The sequence below is a fragment of the Ochotona princeps genome, chromosome 6, assembly GCF_030435755.1.
Source record: "Ochotona princeps isolate mOchPri1 chromosome 6, mOchPri1.hap1, whole genome shotgun sequence".
Classification (NCBI taxonomy): domain Eukaryota; kingdom Metazoa; phylum Chordata; class Mammalia; order Lagomorpha; family Ochotonidae; genus Ochotona; species Ochotona princeps.
Genome location: NC_080837.1, coordinates 32,463,289 through 32,480,672, shown reverse-complemented (window position 1 = coordinate 32,480,672; position 17,384 = coordinate 32,463,289). Strand labels below are relative to the sequence as shown.

Below are 17,384 nucleotides of genomic sequence, written 5' to 3'. Positions count from 1 at the left end.
ACAGTTTTTCTGAAGTTGGAGTTCTATCCAGCTTTCCCCCTTTGATTTTCATTTTTGTCACCTGTGGCAACACCTTTTAAGGAGTTTGATATTGAAGCCAGTGTTTTGAACTGTGCTTCCCTTGGCCAGTGTTCCGACATCAAATTTGTGTGTTGTCGTCTCTGTCAGATGGCTTTCAGTTTCCCTTCAGCTTTGCGGAGGAAGACTGAAGATTGCATTTTTTTAACTATTGATAAATAAAATAGATCATGTGCCTCTTTCTTTTTGTGTGGCCATTAACTTTACTGTGCAGCTCAAATTCTGACAGATACAACTGCAGATATCTTAGGACAGCACATTGGCCTACAAAAAAAAAATTCTAGATTTGCAAATATCACATGTCTTTATTTGAACTACTCTTTGTGTGTGTCTAGTGACACCCCCCAGTTCTGACTCCTCCTTTGGGAGTTTGTATCGTAAGGTGTGTGGGAACTGCTCTGGTTCCTTGTTAGATTGCAGCAGATAAAATTCTGAATTTAAAGGAATTTAGCCGGATCTGAGTGACAGCTTGGGGTGACAAAGTACTGGCATTTGAGTCTGTGTTTTCAATAACCTGTTGTTGCTGCTCAAACTCCTTCCTGGTTTATGGCTGGCATTTTAGCCATAGTTTAGATGAGAAGATAGGTAAGTTTGCATACATAATTCTAGTACTTCCCTAGGTCTGTTAAAATGAAGTAGCACCAATTGGGTGCATTATACAATACACATTTATTGTTGCATTTTAGACTGTTGCAAGTCTCAGATGAAGGTGTTGACAAGATCCATTCCTTTGTGTGTATCAGGAAATTTCTACTCGGTGGTGTTCTCACTTCTGATAGTTTACTTAGGATTTGTGACATTCCTCATGTTACAAGTGCTTCACCCCAGTTTCTGCCTTCCTTTTCACGTGGTACTCTCCCTATCCTGTGTCTCTGTAAGAACACTAGGCATCCTGGAGTAGGTCCCATTCCAATGATCTCATTCAAACTTGTTGATCTATCGAGACCATATTTCCAGATCAGTTCACTTCAGAGGTATAAGGGATTAGGACGTCTGCATCTTTTGGGGAGATACAATACTGCCAGTGTGGTGTAAAGACAGCCAGGTAGTGCAGCTGCTGGTGACGAGGCCGGAAGATGAACTGGACGAGCAGAAGCTAGCTCATTATCCATGCAGAGCCTTGAAGTCTTTCTGTTTTTTTCATCTCCTTACACACCTTTGCTTCGGTTCCTATCAAGCACTGTGCTAGTTAGTGTCTATTTTTATTGTTCTGATTGTCTTTTATGATTCAACTCTGCTCTCTGTTCTCTGTTTCTCAACAGGTAAGACTGTTTAATATTGAAAACAATATCCAAACAATCTTTTGCATCTATCTTGCCTCCGACCAGGGAAAGGTGCAGGGTTCATTTGTTAAAGCACTCAAAACCACAAGAAGCAAAATTATCGTGAGCATCCAGTTATGTATCATTTATCATAGGTTTATCCTCAAAGGCATTATCATATTGTACAAAAGTCTGTATGGTTACCACAGTGAGCCTGAGTCTTGAAAGTGTTAAGAAAATAGCTTTGTGTGTAATAATACAGTATAGAATATTTCTACTTTTCTTTTTGAAATTCTTGAGCACCTCACAGTTGCAGTGGTTCAAATTAATTCCACATCAGTATTGGAGAGCTGTTTCCTGATCTGTTGGTTCTCCCCTCCTCCCTCTCCTTTCTTATTCTGCCTCTTCCTTGCCTGTCTAATCCCTTTCTGTCCTCCTCCTCCTCTGTCTGTCTTCCTCCACCCACCACATCTTCATTAAACAATATGTAGGTGAAAGAACATGCAAAAAGGGTAGATATCTGGTTATGCGGTTTTAGGACTAAAATGAAACTCACCTGTGCCAAAGAAGCCCCATAGTATTCGTCTGGCTGTTATTCCACACATTGAAAACATTTTTTGGCTATAGTGCAAATGACATCAGCGATTGTATAAACAAATGCTTCTTTGACAAGAATTTCTGCTTGTACTCTGACTGAATGTTGTTTCTTCTAATAACAGCAATAAAGTATACTGGAATGAAGCTACTTAAATCACTGTTACTATAAGTAAATAATCTATATGGTTCTTTAAGAAATTCTTTGTTACTTCAGCTATTATTTGGTGAAACTTGGTGGCAGCTGATTACCATACCTGTGGGTTGGCCAGTTTACCAAGGAAAAGCATTGGTTTTGTCTTAAGACAAATATAGGTTATTTCTGGCCCTGGTGTTTTTGGACTAAGACAGGTGTACTGATAATTGTTGGCTTTACCTTCGTCTGTGAGAATAATGAATTTGTCACAAGGTGGTTTTGCCAATCAAATAAGACACATGTCCCACCACTTCATTAATTTTTTTTCTCTCTCTCTCTCTCTTCCTTTGCTTTGTTTTATTTGATTTCATTCCTAGTTGAAGTCACTGATATGTTGACAGAAAATATTGACATTCCCCATGACCTTGTATGTAAGGCAGATGTACCTTCCTCCTCCATTTTTTTGTTTAGTGCTTTGACACATTTGAGTCTACCAGATGAATTAATTTTCACCCTAGAAAACAGACAAGATCCCCTAGGGAGTGAAATGGAGAGTGATAAAGTTCTCTTTCTATTCTTTTTTTTGTTTTGTTTAGATTTTTGGGGGTTAGATTTTATATTCCCTTTTAAAAATATTTCTTGATAAAAGTGACAGTGGGAGGAACACACACACTGAGGAAAGTAGGGAGACAGAGAGAGAGAGAGAATATCATCCCTTGGTGGATTTTTACTTCCCAGATGGTCACATAAGCCAGGATTTGTGCAAGGTGCATTTTGCAATCTAGAATTCCATTCATATCTTCTGCTTGGGTGTCAGGGGCCAAACACTTGGAATGTTCTCTGCTTTCCCAGGTGTACTAGTAAGAAGTATGGATTGTAAGTGGAGCAAGCAGGACTCAAATAGGTGCTGTTGATATGGCATGTCAGTGTTCCAGGGGCTTAATTCGAGGTGCACAGTACAGATCCCCAGGTGGAGTTTTCCTGAGGAGATTTAGGAAAGGAAGTTGAACAGTGATAAAACAGGAGACCGACAGTAACCAGACCTATCTTCTGCGTTCACAGGGCCGAAGGCCTGTTCTCTGTGGCAGGCCCAAGGGGATCCATGAAGGAAAAATGGAGAGATGGGGCCAAATGCTTGCTTCTTAGTTTTGTCAGTGATTTCCTTTCTGTGTATCCATACTGGCTCCTGAAAGCTGCTCTTCAGGTGGCAGCCTTTCTGACAGGAAATAGATAATATTTCATTAATCACTGAATGTCATGTTGGAAGGATCCTGGATCATGTGATCCCAAACTTGTTACTTTACAACTGGGCTGCTCAGGCCCTCATTTAAGAGCACACTCCAGAGATGAGGAGGCAGTTGTACTGACTCCAAGGTGAGGCTTGATGGCAGAGCATTGGATAAGCAGGTACTGCACTACCCCCATTCAGACTAGAATTGAGTGAGATTTGACGTCTTCCAGCTGCTGGCTTTTACTCTCTCCATAGGTGCAAATTCCCAACTATCTTTTTCTTGGCATGGGGACTAAAGATCTATTTATTTTCTAATTAAAAGCACCCCAAGCATCAGCTGCTATTTCTTTGTCTTCAGGGCTCGGTGTTCAGGTACCCTGTGGTGTGCAGTGTTTTCACACTCTCCGTGTGATTTTTCATGATGCTGAAAAAGATAAGTGTAGTGTCTTGATATGGATATATCTGGAAATACTGATGAGAGCCAGTAGCTGTGCCCCAACTTGCCTTACATGGTACAGCTTGTGAGGGGGTACCCAGTGTGCAGGAGTCAGTAGGGTTGGTTAAAGATGATTTTTCTTCCTCGGCCACTTGCCTGCTGACTTGGCTCAAGCCTCTGTGCTTCACATCCATGATAGGCACCACTTTTGCAAGCCCTAGGTGACAGCTTTTGGCTAATCAAGTCCCATGCAGCTTTCAGGAACAGTTGAAGTTGCATGCTCGACAGAACAGGTCCTCCTTAACTCTAACAGTCACAGAGCTTCCCTCTTCCCTGCATATTTGGAGCCTTAGCAGGTAGATCACACTTTGATTCTTCATTGTGTTATGTGTGGGGTAGAATATATTCTAAGGTTGAATCTGCACTATAAAACTGACACATGGGCCCAGCACAGTGACCTAGCATCCGAAGTCCTCACCTTGAATGCACTGGGATTTTATATGGGTGCTGGTTCTAATCCCGGCAGCCCTGCTTCCCATTCACCTCCCTGTTTGTGGCCTGGGAAAGCAGTCTAGAATGGCCCAAAGCCTTGGGACCCTGCACCCACATGGGAGACCCAGAAGAGGCTCTTGGCTCCTGGCTTCAGATAGGCTGAGCCCTTGCCATTGTGGCCGCTTGGAAAGTGATTCAACAAACAGAAGATCATCTTCTCTTTCTCTGCTCCTCTTTGTATGTCTGCCTTTCAATAAAGCAAAAGCAAAAACAAACCAAAAACCTGACAGCATATAGAACATTCAGTTGAACTAAACGTTTGGTCAAAATCCACTTATATTACAGTTGCTGAATAAAATACTGGACAGCCAGTTAAATTTGAATTTCACACAAATAATGGAAAACTTTTGGAATAAGTCTATTTCCAATCTTTTAAAAAATTTAAAATTTGATTTAAAATTTATTTATTTTTTATTGGAAAGGCAGATTTACAGAGAGAAGGAGAGATAGAAAGATCTTCCATCTTTGGTTCATTCCCCAAGCTGAGCCTGTCCTCGACTGCGTTGCCAGGCCACAGGAAGGAAGTCGGAAGGGAAGTGAAGCAGCTGGTACAAATATCTATATGGGATCCCAGTGCATGCAAGATGAGGTCTTTAGCCACTAGACTATCATGCTAGATCTCCAACCTTTCTTATATTGAGACAAATTCATATTTTAAAATCTGAGGTTCAGATTTAATTGAAAAGCTTGTATTTCTTTGTGTTAATTCAGACAACTCTAATAGATGTGTTTCTACTTTGGGCCTATCTTGCTCTCTCTTTTTTCTTTTAAGATTCATTTATTTAATTAAAAATGATTTGTTTATTTTTATTGGAAAGTTAGAAATACAAAGAGGAGGAGAGACAGAGAGAAAGATCCTCCATCTGCTGATTTTACTCCCCAATTGGCAGGAGTTGAGCCAATCTGAAGGCAGGAGCCAGGAACCTCCTCAGAGTCTCCCATGTGGGTGCAGGGTCCCAAGGATTTTGGCCATCCTAGACTGCTTTCTCAGGCCCCAAGCAGGGAGCTGGATGGGAAGTGGGGCCACCAGAATTAGAACAGGTGCTCACATGGGATCCTGGCATGTGCAAGATGAGCACTTTAGCTGCTAGGCTACTATGCCTGGCCCAATATTTATTTATTTATTTATTTTAAACATTTATTTATTTTTATTATAAAGTTAGATATATAGAGAGGAGGAGAGATAGAGAGGAAGATCTTCCGTCTGATGATTCACTCCCCAAGTGAGTGCAATGGCTGGTGCTGTGCCAATCCCAAGCCAGGAGCCAGGAACCTCCTCCAGGTCTCCCACACAGGTGCAGGATCCCAAAGCCTTGGGCCATCCTCGACTGCTTTCCCAGGCCACAAGCAGGGAGTTGGATGGGAAGTGGAGCTGCCGGAATTAGAACCGGTGCCCATATGGGATCCTGGCATGTCCAAGGCGAGGACTTTAACCACTGGGCCACACCGCTGGGCCCTATTTTCTTAATTTTTAAGGGAGATTTACAGAGAGAAGGAGAGACAGAGAGAAACAGCTTCCATTCACTGGCTCACTCCCCAAATAGCACAGTGTCCAGAGCTGAGCCATTCCAAAGCCAGATTATTCCAGGTCTCCCACATAAGTGCAGGATCCCAATACTTGGGCCATCCTCTGCTGCTTTTGCATACCATGAGTAAGAAGCTGGATGAGAAGTGTAGCAGCTGAGACAGAAACCAGAGCCTGTATGGGATATTGGCATTTATACGTGGAGGATTTGCCTGTTGATCCACTGCCCTAAGCCCCTTTGGACCTCTGACAGAAATTTTCCTTTGGAGTATATTTGGAGTTAAACAGTCAACTGAACTCTTTTGTTATAGCCCTAGAACACAAGTCTACCAAGATGTGTTGATTTGTATACTCCAGCTCTTGCCTGTGTAGCTGTTAATTCTAATTTAATAGAGTATTGTAAAGCTGTTTTTGCATACACAATCTGTCATATTCAAAGTTTGTTTCTTGGATATATAATTATTTTTACTAATCTCATATTTCCATGGTTACAAAGGAGAACAAATAACATGTACAATTACAGCAATTAGATACTACCAATCATTTACATATTAATGAATAAACATTAGTTTATTGTCAACTTTATGAGGGCAAAATTTGTGTAGCACTGTTCTCTTTTTCCAGTACCTAACCCAAGTGTCTGGTGTTTTGTGAACACTTGGCTCATGCAGTGTCTTAGATACTCAACCTAGCTTTCTACAGGCATTGCAGTCACAGGCTAAAATCATTTCTTGCTTTGCTAATCATTGTTTCTCAAATTCTGGTTGTTCTGTGGGCCCACAGCTGTGGATTACACCTGAGAACTTGGTAAAAATACACATTCTTTGCCCACATCTTACTTCTGGTAGAGAAACTCGGTGTGGAGCCAATGATGTAGATTTTTAACAACCACCCCCAGATGGTTCTGATGCATTCCTGAATATCACTAGGCAATCTAATTGTTTCCTGTTTCTATATAAAATGCAGATAATTGATATGTAAGTATCACACTGTTTAAATGTACTTCGAGTCAATTCTAACCCACTAGTCAGACTTAATCTGGCTTTTTCTCTCTTACTCCTTCCCACTCCCGAAACCCAACCTCTATGGTTTTCTATCTCACAAAAGCCTCTGTATTGAAAAGAACAATTCTGGTCATTCCTCTCTGTCTCCCGTCTCCTTGTCCTTGCTCCTCATCCTTCCACTTTCCTCTCTTTTCCCCTTTTTCTCTATTTTATTTGGTTGGGATGTGAGCCTGGTATTTCTTCCATTGTCTTTTACTCATGCAAATGAACTTGGACTTCTTGATTTTAGCTTAACACCCCCTTCCCAGCACACTTGAGCTGACCGCTCGGGGCTGACTTTGCATCTACTCCTTCCTAGTTCTCTGGCGTCTAAAGGCTGTTCGGTTTAGCACAGTGCTCTTTCTTCATCCTTCAGATTTCTGCTACTTGTCTGCCACTGCCCACTTGATGCATGCATACTATCCTCTCATCGTAGACACTCCTACTCTTTCCAGGCCGGGATGCCTTCCACCTACTTGAGGAAATGAAATTGAGTGCAGATATCTTCTAGGATTGACCGTTTCCTAAGATCCTGGATCTCTGATTCATAATTACTTCTGTTTCATCCCATTGTGCCCCAACAGTTTATTCCTTCAGATGTTGTCAATTAGAGCAACAAGTATTTTTTTTAATTCTTACCCCATTTTGTTTTTCACCTAAGACATTTCCTGACAGTAAACCATAAGCTAGATAGAAATTAGAACCTCCCTTTGTAAGTGATTTTTTTGCATAAAATCCACCATTTTAATCACTTAGAAATATGTAACTGAAGGACATGAATTTTGTACAGCAGTTAACACACTGCTCAAGATGCCCGCATTCCAGCTTGAAGTGCCCAGATTCAAGTCCTGGCTTCAGTCCAGAGCCCCAGTTTGTTCTAATGTTCACTCTGGGAGGTAGCAGATCATAGCTCAAATACTGGGGTTGCTGCCACGCTCTGGAAGCCTCAGACAGATGTCCTGGCTCCTGGCTTTGGCCTGGCTCAGTGTTGGCTTTTGTATCCATTCTGGGAGTGAACCAAGGGATCAAAGATATCTTTCTATTTCTATGTCTCTGCTTTTCAAACAAGTTAAAATATGTGTTTAGGTTGCACATATAATTCAGTGGGTTTAAAAAATATGTTCAAAATATTGTGCAAACACCACTACTATGTAATTCTGAAGCATTTTGTCACCCCCAAAAGAAACTTCCTACCTGTTGGCAGTCGATCACAATTTCTTGCTTCTTCCAGTCCCTGGAAACTACTAATCTGTGTCCCTATAAATTGGCTTTCCCTGGACACTTAGTTTAAAAGTAACCACACCATGTATGTCCTTTTGTGCCTGCTGGCTTTATTTAATATAGTATTTCGAAAGTTGATCTGTGTTGTGTCATGTATCAATACCTTTTTTTTTTAAGATTTATTTATTTTTGTTGGAAAGTCAGATTTGCACAGAGAAGCAGAGACAGAAAAGGAACATCTTCCATCTGTTGCTTCACTCGCCAAGTAGCTGCAATGGCCAGAGCTGAGCTAATCCGAAGCTAGGAGCCAGGAGCTACTTCTGGATCTCCAACGTGGGTGCAGGGTCTCAAGGTCTTTGGCCATCCTTGACTGCTTTCCAGGCCACAGGCAGGGAGTTGATTGGGAAGCAGGGCTGCCAGGATTAGAACTGGCACCCATGTGGGATCCTGGCAGGTGCAAGACAAGGACTTTAGCCACTAGGCTACTGCACCAGGCCCAATACTTTAGTCTTTTATTGCTGTAGAATATGTCCACTCTTGAGATATGCCGTTTAATGTTAATTAATTTATTAGCTAATGACTATCTAGATTTGTTTCCATTACTGGCTATCACGAGTGGTGTTGCTGTAACCATTTGGGTTTAAGTATTTTGTAAATAATTCCATTATTTATATATCAGGGAGTGGGATTGCTGGGACATATCGTACTCTGTGTTGGAAAATTCTGAGTAACTGTCACAGTAGTTATACCAGTTGATATTCCCATTCGCAACAGAAGAGCTTAATACCTCCACATCATTGCTAATGACTGGTATTTTGTCTCATTTGGAATGTATGTGTTTTGTTTGACCTAATCTAATGAGCATGAAGTAGTCTCTTATTACGCTTTTTATTTGCTTTTCTCTAGCAAATAATGATCTTGACCTCTTTTTTGTTTATTTTCTATTTACGTGTCTTGTTTGAAAATAACTATTAAAATTATTTTCATGTCTTACAGTTGGCTTACTCATGTGTATATTGTTGGCAAGCTTCTTACATATTATGAATACTAGTTCCTTTTCATGCGTGTGACATGCACATTTTCTCCTAGTCTAAGGGTTTTCTTTTCACCTTTTTCATGGTGATCTTGGACACACACACAAAATTTAGGTATGAGGAAGTCAAATTTGTTATTTTTTTGTTTGTTTGTTGCTTGTGTTTTTAACATCAGCATTTAAAAACCCATTGCCTGATTTGAATTCAGAATTTATAGCCTATTCTAGGGATTTTGTTTTTCTTTTGTTCATTGCGTTTAGGATCTAATCCATTTTGAATTTGTTCCTGTAGATGACTTGAATTGGAAAAGCCTAAACTCACGCTTTTCATGTGGATTTCCAGTTTGTTTCAGCATTATTTGATGAAAAGATGACAATTTTCCAGTTGAATGGTCTTGGCATTGAAAATTGTAAATAGTTATAGATACGTGAGTTTACTCTGGGACTCAAGTCCATTTGTCTCCATGTCTATCATGCCTTTACCAGACTTTCTAAACAATTTTTTTTATAGTTTTGTAGTAAATTTTGAAATCAGGAAATGCAAATCTTCTAACCTTGGTTTTTCCTTTACAAAACATTTTTGAATACTTGATATCTTTTGAGCTTCCATACGTAGTTTAGTATTAACTTGCCCAATTCTTCATTGAATCTGAGTGTCAACTTGGGAGTAATGTGATCCTTTTTCCTTTTTGATACTGCTGTAAATGTGGCCGTTTCCCTAATTTCCTTTTTTGTATAAGAGCTTGTTAATGTATAGATATGCAATAGAGTTTTGTATGTTGTTTTTGTATCCTGCAACTTCACTGAATTCACTTTTCGTGGCTTTTTTTTTGGTGGTTTTCCATATGTAAAATTAAGTGATCCACAGTGAAGGATTTATTTCTTCCTTTGTAGTTTGAATGTTTTGTTTTTTCTTTCGTCTTTTCTTTTGTCTTTCCTTCCTTCCTTCCTTCCTTCCTTCCTCCCTCTCACCCTCCCTCCCTCTCTATCTCTCTCTTTCTTTCTCTGTTTCTCTTTTTCATTCTTTCTCTTTGCTTCCTTCCTCCCTTTCTTTTTTATTTTAATCTTACTGCATTACCTGGAAGTTCAGTACAATGTTGAATAGATACTGTAAGAGTGCACATGCTTGCCTTGGTCCTGAAAGCATGTGGACCTAATTAGGTCCCTGATACCTGAGAAAATGGATACCAATTGAGACAAGTACTGAGCTAACCAAAACATTTTGGAGGCAAGTCTGAAATTAAGATGGAAATTAGAATCAGGGATTTGAGAAATTTTGACTGAATTCTGGATATTTTCAGTATCAAAGGTAGGCTAGACCCTGTGGGTGAGCTCAAGGGGAACCCGAGAAGGCCTGGCTCACCTCTCAATTCTGTGAATCCAAGAAGTCAAATCTAAAGCAGACAGTAAAACATTTGTCTGTAAATGTTTGTGACAGTATGCCCTGGGGTAACACTGTTGGTACTGCACAAATGCCCAGTGAGGTGGGGTTTGGGTCAATAGTCTGGTCTTCTGAGCAAATTTTCTAAGGAGCCATGAGAAAAACCAACACAGTTTGCTAGTGGGTTACCTTCTGTCCTCCCAGGTATTAATACCTGAAATGTGAACTACTATTTTCAAGGTTGATGTCTGAGCAGCAGGCAGTGGGACTAGGGTAAATGGAGATATAAATACAACTTCTTGCAGAGAAATAGTCAGTGTTCTGATTTACTTGTTTGTTTTAGTAAACATCATTTGGATTCCTGCAAGTTTTTGGTTAGATTTCAGCACTCTGAAAAAGTTCATTCCAACAGTTTTTCCACATTTTGCATCATTTTTGTGGAGACAAGATTTGATCTTGCCTGAGGAACTTTGGAAATGTTTCACATCCATGGGGTATGTTTAATTTTACCAGAAGAGAGGGAATTTATGTGGAGTTCTCTCTAATATACTATACTGCTATGGTTTTTATGATGTAACATGTAATACAGTTCTAAATATGTATTGTTATAATTCATAATATTCTACATAACCGGTATCAGTAATAATGTAATTAATAACCATATCACAAATTTATATAAACAGTTTTTTAAATGCAATAAAGAATATCTGAATGGGTTTGTGTTTCCATATTGCGTACCAACTACAGAATTTTTTTTAATCTTTAAAATATTTCTGTACTTATTTGACAAGTGCAGTAACAGAGGGATTTGTTTTGCTCCAAGTTATGAACGAGTGACAATGTCATTGAATCATTTCTTATAGGTGTATTTATTTTCTGTTGAATCAAATGGATACTTATTTGGAATACACCATTATCTTTCAGAAATCTTTCTGACTTTGAACGATACATCAGAGTTGATCCATGGTGTTAGCTAGAATTCAGCACCGCTCCTAGGAATAAGTTTGAAGTAGAGAAAACTTTACGGGGTACTATTTCGAATGATAGTCAAATTCTGAATGTGACCAAAGTCGCTTTTGTCTGCCAGAGCTTAAAGAACACAGGGTCGGTGTCTTGGTGGTGTCCATTCCATTCTGTTGGTCCAATAGGCAATAGTTTTTCCATTACATGAACAGAGTGTGATTGCAGGAGTATCTTACAAATGTCAGGAAAATGTTGTATTGCCAAGTTTGTAAAACATAATGAAAAATAAATACTTCTAGTAAATTGCCCCCACTTGGCCTTCACTCTAATTGTACTGTTAGGAATCAGGGAAAGTATGAAAGGATCATTCAATTCATATTGAAAGGATAGAAATACTGATATCAACTTTGTCTCTGAGACCTTAGCTATTTTAACTGAGTTGGCACTGTGTACCTTCATATGTAAAAGGTATTGAATCTGTGGCTTTCCAAGTGTGATATGCAGAATCCGCCACAGGGATTGCTCCAGGCTGTCTAGGCTGTGGGATTGGTCAGCACAGGTGGGCTGCATTAGTATTCTTGTCCAAGCGTCTTAGTTCTGATTCTCTTTCTTTTAGTTATTTGAGCTTCTGGGTACAAAACCCTTTGGGGGACCCGGCACGGTAGCCTAGTGGCTAAAGTCCTCGCCTTGCACCTGCTAGGATCCCATATGGGTGACAGTTCTAATCCATTCAGCCCTGCTACCCATCCAGCTCTCTGCTTGTGGCCTGGGAAAGCATTTGAGGATAGCCTAAGGCTTTGGGACCTTGTACCCGCATGGGAGATGCGGAGGAGGCTCTAATCTCCTGGCTTTGTATAGGCGCAGCTCCGACTGCTGTGGCCATTTGGTGAGGGAATCAATGGATGGAAGCTCTTCCTCTCTGTCTCTCCTCCTCTCTGTAAATATGACTTTCCCATAAAAATAAAATAAATCTTAAAGAAAAATCCTTTAGGGAAAACTATTGAAACCTTGAGAGATTTTTTTTTTTTCTGAAAGACTGCTCTTACAAGTTTCCCTTTTCTGTTGTTCTTAAACTTCTAGTTCCAGCACAACACGACTGAACAATTTTAAAATTAATAGTGCCATAGGTAGCAACCAAGGAGCCAGCAGCACCTTTTAGGAAGGTCAACAGTTAAAGGAATTGTGGGATGGTGTGGTATAGGGAACATGCTCGTCAAGGTAGCATTATTTGATCATGATGATGACATAAGTATTCTGACAGTGACTAGATATTTTTGGCGTATGCATGTTGTTTTTTGCTGTAGTGCATTTTTATTTTTGTCATAGTTTGCCAAACAATAAATAAAGACAGCATAAATATTCATGAGAAGTTGCAGAAAGAAAATGTTGAATTTATTTTGCTCTTAGGGGCACAAACTGCTGAAAAGAAGATGCTGTAAGCTTGTAGTTGGAGAATAAAACAGAAATAACAGTAATAATGATCTACCTAATTCTCTAGGGTACATTGCCAACACATGGGGTTGCCTAAATTCTTTTATGAGAGTGAAACACATTCTAAGGCCCCATCCCTTACCATTGTGTGCTTTTATTTGACCCCCAGGAGTGTGTCTGAGTCTGTTATAGTTTTCTCATACATAGCAGAAATCTGAACTTGGATACAGAGCCAAAAAAGCTCCTTGTGCTATCCTGTGAATTATACTTAGCTGCTAATATTTTTATGTCCCCCAATAGATTGCTCTTTCCTTGAGGGCAAGGAATCTGCATCCCCCAAAGTGCTTGCTATAGTATTTTCCCATATTTGAAATTCAGTGCATGTTTGTCAGAGGGAAAAGAGAGTTATAGATCAAAACTTCATTTTAGAGCTTAAAAGTGTTTCTGCAAAACCTTTGCAGGATTTCTGGTCTGGGATTACTGGCTGCATTCCTCAGGCTGGGACCAGTAGCTGAGGGCCCAGACCATGCCTGAGAGCCTACCTGTAAGTCAACTGATGAATCAAGATGAGAACTTCTCATCTTTGGCAAGAGAAGATTCTCCTCTTCTCTTTTGGGGTTTAACTGATGGTTAGAACATAGATGACTCCATTGAAATTTTCTTCGGTGTACATGCATGATTTTAAAACGATTTAAGTTCTCTTCCATGGAGGCTTTACTTAAGCAAATACTTCCTATATTATTCTAACATGCAGCTATCATCGAGAAACACAAATGCCTAGAAAGAATGCTGGCTTGGGGGCTCAAGTCTTAGGTTTAGATTCTTATAGTTCTACATGTTCTCCGTGTAATATCAAATACAGAGCAGTGTATGAGAGCCATGCAAGTGTAATCAGACTACTTGGATCTGAAATCTGTTGTCCATTCCCTGGGAACTATGTGATTCTGAAGTTATTTAACCTCTCTGTATCTAAATTCTTCCTGTGATACTTGGATATGATACTAATTAACATAGCCTTATATTTTTGCCATGAAAATTAGATGCTGTAATTATTGTATATTAATAATATCTTGTCAAGAATTTAACACTGAAACCATTTTAAATTCAGTACAGTTATTTTCTATTATTATTTTTTGTTCACCCTTCTGGGCAGTGATTACTTCAGCAATAAAATGAGATTGTGATATTTATCTCTTAAAATGAAAGTTTGGGATAACATGTTTGAAATACTTGAAACTATGTAAAATTACATAAAAATTGGTGTTTTTTTATTGCATGATTGTTTTAAATTTTGATGACACTGATGTGATGTGAATTGGAATAAGCCCAGAGTTCTTCTATTTACAGAGGTTTATTATCCCCAAAGAGAGGCACACAAGCAGTTCTGTTGTTACCCATTGTCTCTGTTGAATGGTCTACCATGAATTATTTTAGAAAGGGAAATGCGTTAGCTTTGCTAATGTTTTCCTGCTGAAGTATGCTTACAAGTTCTTGGCTTCTCCTTGAACTGTGGTCTTGCTTCTGGGTTTAATGATGTTTATATCATTGACTGTTAGTAAATCATTTTATCTCCTTGGCTTTCAGGTTATTCAAATGGAATGTGGAAAACTGTGATGGGATAGAATGCACTAGTGCAGTGCAGCTTGTACACTACCTCTGGTTGCTTAGAATGTTTTGTTTTTCTATCCTTCTCCTTATCTATAACACTGAGTTTTTCTGTCAGCTTTCTTTCTAAAGATCATTTGCAGCTTCAGTGTTCAGTCTGTGTATGATACTGTAAACTGTGATATACCTCATGCTTTGGTATCTAAGTGGAATTTTTGCATTTTTATTTCTCAAGTCATAAGGGAAATTTTAGTCCAACAAAGTATTGTGCTCTGATGCTTTTTTTTTAGTATTAACACTTATGTTCTCATAATTAGTTAAGCCAGATTTCCCTATGAAGAAATGGGAAGATATATGACACATCATGAATGCCATTTGCCAAAAATTTAATTAGGCATGACCCAACATCTTGACATAACCCAAGGAAATCTTTGGTTATATTTCTTTTGCAACTGCAGTTGTTGAATGGGGAAATTAGAATAGGAAACATAAAAGTGATACAGAGAGAAGTCTTTTAAGCCAAATGCTAGGAAAGGATTTACTTATAATGCATTCAGAAATTCTGAAAGGTAGACTGGGTGTATCATCCTTGCTTAACCACAGAGGAAATTAAAACACCAAAGAATAAGATTCATCTGTCTCATAGCAAAGCAAGTACAGAACCAGTATTAGAATGCAAATGGCACTGTTGCCTAGACTTAAGAAAAACAATGTGCAGTCCAAAATGTGTATTTAAAAAAAATATTGCCCAAGTTAAAAGATTATTCTGTTTGAGTGTATTTTCCCTCTTATTCTTCAAACCTTCATTCTTATTTGACACTAGAAAGTGTTAAAGAACTAAAGATTACTAAATATACAAAGAGCATTGGAAATCAGTGTCCATCCTTTGTATTTCACAGGAAATAACTGAAATAACAAAAGGAGAAATGCAGATGTGTAAACAGCTATGTACAAGTAGTCACCACTTGTGCAGTGAAAGGTACCTCTAAGTCATAGTGAAACCCTGAACTCATCGTTATAAATGGGATAAAATATATAGTGCCTTCACAGTGCTGTTGGGATAACCTGTCAAATGGCCCAAATTATGGTCTATTGCAGATTACCTATTTAGTAATTACAAAACATTAATATTATAAAAGAAGGTAGACTTGTATGGTTTGGAGAATCAACCCATGAAGACCTGGTGATATAATATTATTTTTTCATTTTTTTTATCAAGGTTATTATCAGCAAAAGAGCTATGGGCTTCTCAAAGCTAAGCTGCTTAATCAGAATTTTCTTCCAGTTGTTATTTTGTGTTCTGTGTAGTGCCATATAGGCCTGGGTCCAGCTCAGTCAAGGAAGGCTTCTTGTTCTTGACCTAGAGTTGGCATGTTATTGAAGAGGGCTCTAGGCTAAGTGCAGATGGATGCAAACTTTGAGGGTCAGGTTTTAAATTATGTTAAATCTTAAAAAAACAGATATTGAGTTAAATTACAAACTAATGATAGTTTGCTCAGAGGTAGTTGTTGAAGAAGATGAGCTTGCTATTTATGTTCCTAGAAGTCAATTGTATGCTAGTTTTGAAATACATCTCCTTTTAAATAATACTATTAAGAGGTATAAGTGTGATCCCTGACTTTTGTAAAAAGCTGTGAAGTTTGGACAAGTAGAGATAACATCATTAACAAGACAATATTCTGCCTTTTAGCTCATCATCTATTTGAATATATTATCCACATTCCCATTCCTAACAATGTGAACTTCATATACATGAACAGCCACCTATCACACACTTTTAAAGCGGTACTCAGCACCCTTGCTTTCTGAACTGAGAAAGTCGAATTGTGATGGGGTGCAGCTATAGATGGCTAGCACCTGCTTGTTAGGTCAGTTGACAGCACAGCCAGTCTCCACGCACCCCACCTTTCCCACCTGTTCGCAACCTGTTCAAGTTAACTGAAAGGTGGAACCAGCTGGGAGGCTCCTCGCAAGTGCGTGCCTCGCCTCTCCTGCCTCCTGTGCCATTCAAGTTAATGGGCAGTGCAGAAATGGTTCCTGAGGCTCTGTGACCCCGCCCCTCATGCCTCCTACTGTGCTATTTTAGATTAATTCACTACAGGGAAACTTGATGCTCCTGGCAGCTCCCTTCCTGCCACCTGTAGTCAGGAACAGCATCCATGTCTTTCATGTAGGGACAAAGGACCAAGTACTTGGGGCCATCTTCACTTGTTTTCCCAAGTGCACTGACAGGGAGCTGGAAACAGAGCATTTGGGTCTTTTGTTTTTTTTACGGAGACTTTTTATCATTATTTTGAGGAGTGACTTGAACATCAGCCCCGAAGATTGATGAGCCAGCTACCAGTTTAGACCCGACACCCATTTAAATAGTTGCTTCCCTTAGACTTTGGCTCCTTTAAGTTTTAGTTTCAGGCTCTTTAGTTCCATGCCCAGTTTTGTTCCCTGACAGCCCTATGCCCTATCCAACTACCCCTTGAAGCCAGGTATACCTGGGCCCTGCGTACTGCCCCACCTACCAATCCCCCCCGCCAACCTGTACTGCTAGTACCCACCCCGCCCTGTGTTGTAAAAGCACACTCCCTTCCTCTCTCTTGGTCCTCTGCCCTCCCAGCTCTCTGCTTTATTCCCTGTGCTTTCTCAGCTCTGCCAGCCTTTGGCTCTGGGCTCTCCCCACTCTGTTCCTGCTTCTCCATACGCAGTCATCTCCCTCTGTGCAGATAAAAGCCCTAGGTCCTCATTCTCCCCGTTCTTGGTCCTCGGCCTTCCCCACTCAAGGTTCTTGGCTCTCAGCCCTCTGCTCTCCCACTGGTCTCCCTCACAGCCCCCTCCTGTTACCATGGCAGGAAACCTCTCTCTTAGCTTCTCCCTCTCTGCTTTCTGCCTTCTCTCTCTT

The 17,384-nt window shown here is 39.8% G+C and overlaps 1 protein-coding gene across 1 annotated transcript in view; it reads right to left on the bottom strand.

Annotated features, from left to right (window-relative positions):
- LOC131480443 (basic salivary proline-rich protein 1-like) overlaps positions 1-17,329 on the bottom strand; it is a 63,702-nt gene extending 46,373 nt beyond the window's left edge. The window contains exon 1 of the mRNA XM_058665285.1: positions 17,187-17,329. Coding sequence (XP_058521268.1) covers positions 17,187-17,329 — 143 coding nt within the window. The remainder of the gene's footprint in view (positions 1-17,186) is intronic.
- Positions 17,330-17,384: the final 55 nt, after the last annotated feature.